At 36.9% G+C, this 12,721-nt stretch overlaps 2 protein-coding genes across 2 annotated transcripts; both read left to right on the top strand.

The window, feature by feature from the left end:
- Positions 1–994: 994 nt before the first annotated feature.
- Positions 995–2,231, top strand: LOC111201716. The gene is made up of 2 exons (XM_022694005.1): positions 995–1,754; positions 1,939–2,231. The coding sequence occupies exons 1-2, from the start codon at positions 995–997 to the stop codon at positions 2,229–2,231; spliced, it is 1,053 nt and encodes a 350-aa protein (XP_022549726.1).
- A 4,292-nt stretch (positions 2,232–6,523) lies between these two features.
- LOC125587877 (leucine-rich repeat receptor-like protein kinase PXC2) lies at positions 6,524–8,428 on the top strand. Its single transcript, XM_048759169.1, has one exon. The coding sequence runs from the start codon at positions 6,860–6,862 to the stop codon at positions 8,294–8,296; it is 1,437 nt and encodes a 478-aa protein (XP_048615126.1). The 5' UTR covers positions 6,524–6,859; the 3' UTR covers positions 8,297–8,428.
- The last annotated feature ends 4,293 nt before the right edge of the window (positions 8,429–12,721 follow it).

Genomic DNA, 12,721 nt, shown 5'->3' with positions numbered 1-12,721 from the left:
ATGAAATGATATTGGGAATGAGAGTGCTAATGAAGATAATAGGGTAAATGACTCTTATGGTAGTGATTCTGAGGTTGAAGAGAGAGGTGGCGTGATAGAGCAGGATGATTCTTTTGGTGTTAGTGATAGTGAAGGTGGTGATTCGATCGTTGATGTAATCCGACAATATTCATGTTGGAGCAACAGTTTTCAAAACTGCAATAACGAAATATGCTGTGAGGAAGAGGAGGGATATCAAGTTTGATAAGTTTGATGGTAAGCGTGTTGTGGAAATTTGTTCAGAAAAGAAATTTCCATGGAGGATCTCATGTTCCATTAATAATAGCATCACTTGAATGTCTAGAGTTGTTGTTAGAGCTTACAAAGAGGAGCACAATTGCACATGACAGGGGTAAAGTGTATTTCCTAACAAATAGTAAGATTGTAGATATCTACATTGAGGAATTCAGAATTAATCCAAATATCTCAACTACTCAGTTGCAGCAAAAGCTTCAAAGGCGCAACATTAATGTTCCAAAAACAATTTGTGAAAGGACAAGACTAAAATGCTTGTAGCAGTTTGACGATGAGCAAGCTCAGTCATTTGCAAGGTTGTTTGACTATGTAGAGGAGTTGAAAAGCATAAATTCTGGATCTACAGTTGAATGTGAGGTGAGGCAGACATGATTCTATAGGTTTTATGTATGCTTCCAGGTGCTTAAAGATGGGTGGAAAGGTGCTTGTAGGAAGATTATCCACATTGATGGTACATTTCTGAAGGGGAGAATGAATGGAATGTTATTAATTGCTTGTGGAAGAGATCCTAATGAAAAGACTTTCCCTATCGCATGGGCCATTATGGAGGTTGAAAATAAAGATAAATTGTTATGTTTTTTTTGAGCATTTGGTCGAGGACCTAGGCTTAGGGATAGGTAATGGTTTAACTCTAGCAAGTGACCAACAAAAAAGTCTTATATTAGCGGTTCAAGATGTGTTTCCATATGTTGAGCATAGGATGTGTGCTCGGCATGTGTACACCAACTGGAAAAAGAAATATGGTGGGGCTGTGTTCAAAGATCTGTTCTGGGGTGCTGATGATGCTTACTACATAGCACGTTTTGAGAGGCAGATGGAAGAACTGAAGAAGATTTCAGTCGCTACATATGATGATTTGAAGATTTCTCAGTATTGTTTGTGGTCAAGGGCATTTTTCACAGAATACTCATCTTCTGATGCTATTGAGAACAACTTAGGGGAGCCTTTCAATGCAGCTATAAGGATAGCAAGAACAAAACCGGTTGTGGAAATGCTTGAAGATATAAGAAGAAAGGATTACAAAACCAGTGAGCAATCACAAAAAAGAGCTGAAGCTGATAAGTGTAGGGCAAACTACACTTATAAATCAGTTGCAAAACTCGAAGAACATATTGAACTTGCAAAGAATTGCAGTCCTTTGAGTTGTGGATTAGGAGACTATGAAGTTAGGTACTTCAATGATAAGTTTTTGGTGAAGATGAGAGGTGACATTTTTTGTAGTTGTAGGATGTACAAGATCGGTGGCATTCCTTGCTGCCACATTGTCTCAGCCATGCGTTTAGAGAAAAATGCTGACCAAGACCTGAAAACATTTATATCTAATTGGTTCACCATTGAGAAACTGGAGATATGTTATGCACATCCTCTAAAACCAATCAATGGCATGAACATGTGGAAGGTAATAACTAATGTGAGGATCAATCCACCTCCGTTTAAGAAACCTCCAGTGAGACCACCAGGTAAAAACAGAAAGAGAGATAGAGGTGAACCTAGAGAACCACCAAAGATTTCAAAACGAGGAACAAAAGTAGTATGTATCTTCTCTTGTTTTGCTTGTTTTGTTGTTTGTATTTCTTCTCTTGTTATTTATGATATTTATATTATTATTTTTTCATTTACATCACTGTGGGAATTGTGTCCAAGCAAGACATAATAAGATGTATTGCAAGAAACATCCTTTCTCAAAATCACCCAAGAATCGACCTGGAAGGCCACACAAGGAAGTAATTCCACATGTTTCAGCTGGTCTATTTATTCATGCACCGGAAGGCACACTTGGAAGGAAATGGTTTGCCTCTGCCTCACAGCCTGAACATGACGTCCCAAGTCTCTCATCGGGACTCCCAAAACGAGGGCCTGGAAGGCCTAGGAAAAAGCTCTCAGAAGGCGTCTACATCATCTCATTTTGTAGTATCATAGGTAATTTTTGGTTTTGAAGTTAATGTATGAGATTTATATTTTTGTATTTTATTTTATTTCCAATTGTGTTTCTTCTATTCATTTTGAAGTAAAGCATATAAAGTTCTGTTTAGTTGTTTAGGTTAAATAGTTAAATATTTTAGAGAGAATTTGCTGAATATACATAACTGGTGTCAAAATTAGTAATATACACATGATTTAACATGTGTAGATTGCTCTACAATTCTTACTTTGGATTTTTAAAAATACTCTTTCTTAAACTCTTTTTCTTCTTACAAAGTCTTACACTCTCTTTCATCTTTTACATTCTTACACTCTCTTTCTTCTTACACTATTTTTCCTCTTATATTTTCACACTCTCTTTCCTCTAACACTTTCACATCCTTTTTCCTCTTTCATATTTATTCCCACGACTTTAACTTTTATCTTACACTCTTCTTCTTATTTCCTTCTCTTTCCTCTAACCGAATATGTAAAACAAAAGAAATCTAAAATTTGATAAAATTGAAAATAAATATTATTGTGTAATTAAGTAAGTTAAGTGATATTTGTGGCACGTTAACAATATATATTATATGTTAAGATGCTTATTTGAATAGCAAGTTAACTGTTACATGTAGCGCGTTAAACAAATCAGTAGCATAATAAAAATATTTATAATTTAGTATTAGTTAGTAATCTAATATATTATTTACCATGTAATCGATAAGTTAGTTACTAAAGTTTAAATTAACGAGTAAAAAACAAAGTTAGCATGCAATAATCGTTATGGTAAGTTTTTAATAATTGATGTATCATTTAAAAATATAGTAGCTATTAATATATGTATTAGCTGTTAAATATCATGTAGAACATATAATAAACATACATATTAACATAGATATAATATTTTGTTTTACAAGGTAACATATATTAGCTGATAATTTTCATGTTGCTTTTACTCGAACATAAATCATATTTGTATGTGGTAACTAGTTATCAGCTATATATCATTGTTACACGTTAAACTTTACTACTATGCCTCTAACAGTTCTTTTTTTTATCAACGAATGCCTCAAACAATTTTAATAGTAAGGATTTAAAACATTGTATTTTTAATTAGTTAATAATATATATATTATTTAACAAAAGAAAAATAGTTGCTATCAAATTTGAATCATTGAGTTGGTTTACTCGTCTATATCATGTATTTTCAAGAGAAACAGATGAGTCCCGTTGATTGGTTTAATTCTCTGGATAAAGTCATGTTTTGATGGTCTCTCTCTCCACTTGACTCACAGTTTCCAGACACTATATAAGGGTTAGATTATAGGTTATATAAGTAAAACTGTAATCAAAATTATTTTCTAGTTATGAGGGATACTTCTCTAATTATGATCACACCAAGGGCTATGGGAGCCAATTATAGAATTTGCTGAATATACATAATTGATATCAAAATTAGTAATATACACATGATTTGATATATGTGTAGATTGCTCTACCATTTTTACTTTGGATTTTCAAAAATACCCTTCTTTACACTCACTTTCTTTTTACACATTATTACACTTTCTTTCATCTTACACACTATTACACTTTTTTTTTCTTACACTATCTTTCTTCTTATATTTTCACACTCTACTTTTTCTTACACTTACCCTTCACATTCTCTTTTCTCTTTCATATTTCTTCCCATGATTTTTACTTTTACACTCTTCTTCTTCTTATTTTTCTTCTCTTTCCTCTAACAAATGTAAAACAAAAAATATAAAATTTGTTAAAATTGAACATAAATATTATCATGTAGTTAAGTGATACTTGTGGCACCTTATAATATATATAGTAGGGAAAATTGCCAGAACAAAATAAAAATTCAACATGGTTGTCCTTTTAGTATAATACCTTATTAAGTTGTCGTTTTAGTATTATCTTTTCATAATCCCAAAACTAGCTTATGATTAATCAAATTAATAAAAAGATACATTCTAAAAGCATTTAAATATTAAAAACGAAGTAAAGTAAAAATTTAATTAAAAATATATATTTATTTATATAATTTTAAGTCAAAATTTTAGAAAATATTTTATAATCTAGAATTCACTTTCTACTGACCCATTTTTCGTAGAAGATTAATTCTATTTTTAGTAGAACGTAATTTTAAAATTTAATTTATCATGTTTTTAACCAAAAAAAAAATCAGTTTGTGTATATTGGTGTTTTATCAATTGTTTCTATTTTTATAATTTTTTGATTCATAAAACTATTTATTTCATTAAGTTTTAGAATTGGAAAGGATAGAAGAGAGAAAAAGTAGACAAAATTTTTTTTATACCAAAAGGACAACCATGCTGAATTTTTGTTCCGTTTTGGCAATTTTCCCTATATACTATATATTAAGATATTTATTTGATTAGCAAGTGAAGCGTTACCTATGGCGCGTTAACAAATCAATAACATAATAGCAATATTTATAATTTAGCATTAGTTATTAATCTGATATATTATTTATCCTGTAATAGATAAGTTAGTTACTAAAATTTAAATTAACGAGTAAAATAACAAAGTTAGCATGCAATAATCATTATTGTAGGTTGTTAATAATTTGATGTATCATTCAAAAGATATAGTAGCTATTAACATGGGTATTAGCTCTTAAATATCATGTAGTACATATAATAAAGAAACACACATATTAACATAGATATAATATTTTGTTTTACACGGTAACATATATTAGCTGATAATTCTCATGTTGTTTTTCACTGGAACATAAATCATATTTGTATGTGGTAACTAGTTATCGGCTATATATAATTGTAACACATTAAACTTTACTATTATGCTTCAAACAGTTTTTTTAATCAACCAATTCCTCGAACAGTTTTAATAGTAAGGATTTAAAATATTATATTTTTAATTAGTTAATAATATAAATATTATTTACCAAAAAAGTAAAATAGTTGCTATCAAATTTGAATCATTGAGTTAGCTTACTTGCCAAATATCATGTATTTTCAAGAGAAACAGATGGGTCATGTCGATTAGTTTAATTCGCTGGATAAAGTCTTTTTCTGCACTTAACTGACATTTTCGAGACACTATGTAAGAGTTAGATTATAGGTTATAGGGGTAAAACTGGAATATAAATTATTTTCTAGTTATGTGTGGTACTTCTCTAATTATGATCATATCTAGGGCTATGGGAACCAATATCTCAATATTTTAAAACTTAATATTATTAGTATATTTAGTTAATATAATTACTAATATATTTCGGTTTTTGGTTCGGTTCGGTTTAAACAAAACCAACCGAACGATTTGGTTGATAAAATCTATAACCAAATGGTTTAGACATATGCTTTGGTTTGGTTTGGTTCGGTTCGGTTCTGTTTTCTCGCCCCCTACTTAAAAGTGACCATTTTTGCAAGTTTTCTCTTTTTTTCATTCATTTATGTTGGTTGCCATGGCTAAACCTACTTCTTATACAACAAAATAACCCGTATCATTTGCTTCGCGCATGAGTTTTTTTTTTTATTTCTTGCAACTGATCGTCTTTTCTAGGCCTGGGCATTCGGGGTCCCAATCGGGTTTCGGTTTTCTCCAATCGGATTTTGTTTTTTCGGGTTTATCAAAATCAGCCCCATTCGGATTATATGAAAGTTTGGTTCGGGACCGGTTCGGGTTCTATCGGGTTCGGGTCGGGGTTAGTAAATCTTCAAAGAACCGGTACAACCCAATATACTTTCGGGTTCGGGTCCCAATCGGTTTTTCGGTTTAAAAGTACTTGATTTTTATTTATTTTATAACCAAAACATGAGTAAAATCGGTTTTTCAGTTTTAAAATACCTGATTTGTACCTAGTTTGTAACCAAAACTTAAGTAAAATCGATTCAAAAATAAGGAACATCAACCGTGATCATTCAAAATTAAACGAAAAATACACATATTTACTGATAAAAAGAAAACCAAATAAATAAAAACATAAAACGAAAACCAAATTCTCATGAGATGAGAAACATTGTTTAACGAAAACAAAATCTAAATCTAAATACTTCAAGATTCAACGGCCATCTTTAACCATCAACCTTCATGTAATAGAACCACCAACCTTCATGTAATAGATAAGTATTTTAGATATTCAATATTTCTTAGTATATTTTGGATACATATTAGGAATTGAGATCATGTTTGGTACAAGATATTTTCGAGGTTTTGAATGTTTCGGGTTCTATCGGATATCCATTTAGATTCGGGTTCGGTTCGGATAATACCCATAACCCGAAATACCACAAAACATGACCCATTCGGTATTTACGTCGGGTTCGGATCGGTTCGGATTCATTTTTATCGGATCGGATTCGGTTCGGGTTTTCGGGTTCGGTTTATTTGCCCAGCCTCTTTTCGCACAAGTTGCTGCATAGGATAATGAAATCAACCTTTCTCTCTAAGGACAAGACAACGTGACATGAGAAACGGACATACCACTTTCTGCCACATGCAAATGAATAGGTCAAAATCGTGGACTTTGACTTTCCAGCTCTCAAGTCGTCTCCTTCCCTCTATAAGTAGATAACAATAGCTTCTCTCAATCCCCAGCTCTCAAGGAGTCTCCTTCCATCTACAAATAGCTAACAATAACTTCTCTCAATCCCACGATATCACCATGAACTATTGCTCCTTCACTCTCTTCGTATTTGCCGCCACTATCTTTCTCCAGTGTTTAAACCCCAGCGGAGCCGCCACATGTCATCCTGATGACGAGGCGGGTCTTTTAGCTTTCAAAAAGGGTATAACACGAGATCCTTCTGGCATTCTCAGCTCATGGAAGAAAGGTACTGCTTGCTGCTCCTGGTACGGTATCGCTTGCGTTAACGGTGACCGTGTCACCATTCTTTCACTAGTCGGATTTCCCAAGAAACCCGAACGCTCCCTCTCCGGCACTCTCTCGCCTTCGCTGGCTAAACTCCAGCACCTCGAAGTGATTAGCTTAGGAGGTCATGGGAACATCACTGGATCTTTTCCGCAGTTCCTTCTCCAATTACCGAAGCTTAGATACGTTAACATCGAGAATAACAGTCTCTTTGGTCCCCTTCCTTCCGACATCAGCATGCTAAGCCAGTTGGAAGATTTGTTTCTTCAGGGAAATAAGTTCACCGGTCCAATACCGAATTCTATATCAAATCTGTCTCGTTTATCTGGTCTCTTTAGTGGCGGTAATCTCCTAACCGGAACTATACCCTTAGGGGTTGCTAATCTCAAGCTAATGCAGAATCTGAAACTCGGCGGCAACCGCCTCTCCGGCACCATACCAGATATTTTCGAATCCATGACGGAGCTCAAATTTCTCGATCTCTCCGGCAATGGATTCTCCGGAAAACTTCCTCGGTCTATTGCATCGCTCGGACCGACACTCCTGCTCCTTGACCTGAGCAAAAACAATCTCTCTGGGACAATTCCAGAATATATATCAAGATTCAACAAGCTCGAAAAGTTGAATCTCTCCAAGAACCGGTTCTCCGGAATCGTCCCAAATGGTTTGGTCAATCTGACCAATATAAATAATCTTGATCTCTCTCACAATCTTTTAAATGACCCATTTCCTTCCTTGAACGTTAACACCATCGAGTTTCTTGATCTCTCGTACAACCAGTTTCACCTCAAAACGATTCCAGAGTGGGTTACCTCATTACCGAGCATCTTCTTGTTGAAACTAGCAAAATGCGGGATCAAGATGAGCATAGAAAATTGGGAGCCAGCGGCACCCTTATACTACCATTATATTGATCTGTCGAAAAACGAGATCTCAGGGAGTCTAGAAAGGTTCCTTAACCAGACAGAGTATCTGCTTGAGTTTCGAGCAGCGGGAAACAAACTTAGATTCGATATGGGGAGTTTGACGTTCGCAAAGACGCTGAAAACCTTGGATCTGTCAAGGAATTTGGTATTCGGGATGGTGCCAGAAACTGTGGCCAGTCTGCAGAGACTGAACTTGAGCCAAAACCATCTTTGCGGAAAGCTTCCAACAACAAAGTTCCCGGTTAGCGCATTCGCCGGCAACGACTGTCTCTGCGGCGCTCCACTCTCTCCTTGTTTACTTTAGAGGCAAGAAAACTATATATTTGCAATGTATTTGCATTCACCGTGACATTTGAAGTTTGCTCCAAAAATGATTGGTATTTGTAACAAATAAAATAGAATTTTAAGTTCTCAATATTTAATCATTTTAAAGATATTTCTGTTATGAGTACAAAAATGAGACACTACAAGAAAACATAATCTTAACGAGGGCGGTTTTCCTCGTTATTTCGTCGTAAAAGAGGCTTTACGACGAATTAGCGAGGAAACGCGTTTGCTCGTTACACGTCCGTCGTAACACATATTTCCTCGCTAATTCGTCGTAACTTAGCGAGGAATATATTTCGTCGTAAAGACGAAGTAGAACGATTCGTCGTAAAGACGTCGCTACAATTCCTCGTAAGGACGTCGCTACAATTCCTCGTAAATAACTCGAAAACAGTTCCTCGTAATCTACACGTAAATACCTTGAAAGATTTTCCTCGCAAAATACACGTAATAACCACGAAATGATTTCCTCGTAAAATGGTCGTAAACATTTCCTCGTTATTTCCTCGTAAATACTTCCTCGTAAAATACTCGTAAACTGTTTCTCGTCATTTCCTCGTAAGATTTCCACGTAAAGAGGTCGTACATTAGCTACGAATTTACTTCGTTTTTATTATTTTACAGAATTTTAAAATATAATAAAAAAATAATTAAAATTATTTAATTTAATAATAAATTAAAATTCAAAATAAAAATAAATTCATATGAAAATATTTTATAAATAAATAAGTTTTGAATTTATATAATACAACAACAAAAAAAAACTAAGGGTCGTTCATCGCCCGGTAGAATTCATCACTCCTCCTCGTAACATCCGCCTCGTTATGTACGTCGCCGGATGACTCGCCATGAATGGGATGTTGTTGTCGCATGTTCCTCAACATGGACTCCCATTCCGGATTTGTGGCCGCAATAACGTCTAAGAAGCCCTCGACTCCACCCATACGAGATTTTGTCGCGGTCAACTCGTTACGCAGCTGAGCGGACTCTCTACGCAGCTCCGTGACTTCATCATCCCGTCGCTGACCATAAGACGATGTCGCTCTCGGAACATCGTTGACGGAACCAATACCCAATGTCCGTCCCTTTTTTTTAGGGACAACCTTAAAAACAAAAAAATAAATATTGTAAGTAAATATTTAAAGTTAAATTAAATGAATAATTAAAAATTAATTTTTTTGAAAATTTACCTCCTCGTAAATCTTATCCACTTCAAGTGTGGATAAGGTGACGGGTAATCCGTCGGTAGACTGCTGGGTCAGCTGAGTCTGGCGGTCTTCAACCCGAGCAACTACGTCGTTGTAGATTTGCTCGGACTTGCCATCTACAAATACGCCCGCCTTGTTCTTGTGGGTCCTCTCGTAAAGTTCCATAAGAGACGGGAGATGTCCCGTCTCTTTGGCCTAAAAAACAGTTAAGAAAGTTAGAATAAATTAATATAATTATTAAAAAAATTATTTAATAAAATATTTAATTACCATTTCCAAACGGACACCGGCGTGGGGTTTTTGGCCCGTAGTGTGAAGCATCGGCCCGTTCCCGTGCTCATCGACCGTGTTACGGGAGTTAGAGCAAGCCTGGGCGATTCTAATCGAATCAGGAAGGCGCCAATAACGGATGAGGCCATCCCACACGTCCGTGGTGAGCTCAGCGGGTTTGCCACGCTCATACCCCTTCACGATCCAGTCACCCTTCCAGTTGGAGACCGTGTCCAACAAGCGAACTTTCGCTTTCGCGTTAAACTTCTTCCTCACCCTCTCAGTGATCCCCAAAGCCCAATTATATTTTTGCTGTTGGAAAAAATAAATTAACAATTAGTTTTTTAGAAAGTATATATATAAATCATGAAAAAATTAAAAAATATATAATTAATTAATAGAAACTTACAGCGTAAATTTTGAACCACGTCTTTCTGACGTAGTGAGGCGTCTTACTCCAGTTTGGATGTGCCATGGAGAAGTAACCCTTGATCGTGTCGGTTACGTCCGATGCAAGACATCCGTCAACCCCCCACCTGGAAAATACAAATTTAAAATATAAATTATTTTTTAATGTTATAAAAGATATTTAAACGAATTAAAAAAATTAATGCAACATACCACAACGTTCCGTCCGGTCGGTCTGGGTCGATGACTGGTAAACCTTCTCTGCCTGGCAGACTGAGAATGTCCTCTACCGTGTACTGCGAGTAAGGAGCACTCGGAGGCACCATCAGATCAGGATGAATATCAGCGACCATCGGAGGTGCCATCGGAGGAGGCACAGGAGGAGGCATCGGAGGAGGCACATGAGGAGCCGATGGTGCACTAGAAGAAGTAGACCCAGAGACTCTCTGAGTGTACTGAGTCTCGGGGACAGTCTCCTGGCCCGAAGAACTGGGAGCGGAAGAAGAGGTCGGGTCTAAACGACTACCCGGCTCACCGAAGATCTCTCTGTAATGGGCAGTAAGTCTTCCTTTTCGAACCTGGAAAAAAAAAATGAAATTTTTAAAATTAACATCAACAATATATTTTCCAACATTATCCACCTAATCAACACTAAATAACATAAAATCCGCAAACCTATCTAAATTCCCTGTACTAACCACCTAATATATCCTAAACTAACCAAATTAGAGAGGAATCAGAGAGGCTTACCATTGCTACGAAATGGAGAGGAAGTAGAGAGGAAGTAGAGAGGAAAGAAAGAGTGAGCGGTCGGGTGTATATATAAGATTACATATCGTCGCAAATTCGTCGTAAATTTACGACGAAATAGCGAGCAGTTACAAAGGCCCGTGTTTTTTTTTACGAGGAAATGGCGAGGAATCACAAAGGCCCGTGTTTTTCTTTACGTGTACTTTACGACGATTTTGCTTACGTGGAATTAACGTGATTTATGTTTAAATCTTTTTACGTGGTCTTTACGACGATTTCATCCTACGTGGAATTAACGAGGGTTATGTTTAAATCCCTAGAACCCCAAACCCGAAACCCGAAACCCGAAACCCCAAACCCCAAACCCCAAACCCGAAACCCCAAACCCGAAACCCGAAACCCCAACCCCGAAACCCGAAACCCCAAACCCCAAACCCGAAACCCGAAACCCCAAACCCCATATTCCTTATTTTCTACATCATATATTCCAAACCCCCATCTTTAATTTTCTACTTCATATATTCCAAACCCCAAACCCGAAACCCGAAACCCGAAACCCGAAACCACAACCCCGAAACCCGAAACCCAAAACCCGAAACCCCAAACCCGAAACCCGAAACTCGAAACCCCAAACCCGAAACCCCAACCCCGAAACCCGAAACCCGAAACCCGAAACCCCAAACCCGGAACCCGAAACCCCAAACCCGAAACCCAAATCCCCATCTTTAATTTTCTACTTCATATATTCCAAACCCCCATCTTTAATTTTCTACTTCATATATCCCTAGAACCCCAAACCCGAAACCTAAAACCCGAAACCCCAAACCCCATATTCCTTATTTTCTACTTCATATATTCCAAACCCCCATCTTTAATTTTCTACTTCATATATTCCAAACCCCATATTTAATTTTAGGTTTCGTCGTTATTTCCTCGTTGTCTTACGTGGACTTTACGACGATTTTATGCTACGTGGACTTTACGACGATTTCATCCTGCGTGGACTTTACGACGATTTGTGCTTACGTGGAATTAACGAGTGTTATGTTTAAATCCCTAGAATCAGAAACCCGAAACCCGAAACCCCAACCCCCAAACCCCATACCCTAAACCCGAAACCCCAAACCCGAAACCCGAAACCCCAACCCCGAAACCCGAAACCCCAAACCCGAAACCCCAAACCCGAAACCCGAAACCCCAAACCCGAAACCCCAAACCCCATATTCCTTATTTTCTACTTCATATATTCCAAACCCCCATCTTTAATTTTCTACTTCATATATTCCAAACCCCAAACCCGAAACCCGAAACCCGAAACCCGAAACCCGAAACCCGAAACCCCAACCCCGAAACCCGAAACCCAAAACCCGAAACCCCAAACCCGAAACCCGAAACCCGAAACTCGAAACCCCAAACCCGAAACCCCAACCCCGAAACCCCAACCCCGAAACCCGAAACCCGAAACCCGAAACCCGAAACCCGAAACCCCAAACCCGGAACCCGAAACCCCAAACCCGAAACCCCAAACCCGAAACCCGAAACCCAAATCCCCATCTTTAATTTTCTACTTCATATATTCCAAACCCCCATCTTTAATTTTCTACTTCATATATCCCTAGAACCCCAAACCCCATATTTAATTTTAGGTTTCGTCGTTATTTCCTCGTTGTCTTACGTGGACTTTACGACGATTTAATCCTGCGTGGACTTTACGACGATTTCATCCTACGTGGACTTTACGACGATTTCATCCTGCGTGGACTTTA

This window comes from Brassica napus, chromosome C5 (genome assembly GCF_020379485.1).
Source record: "Brassica napus cultivar Da-Ae chromosome C5, Da-Ae, whole genome shotgun sequence".
Lineage (NCBI taxonomy): Eukaryota > Viridiplantae > Streptophyta > Magnoliopsida > Brassicales > Brassicaceae > Brassica > Brassica napus.
This window is presented reverse-complemented; position numbering and strand designations above follow the sequence as displayed.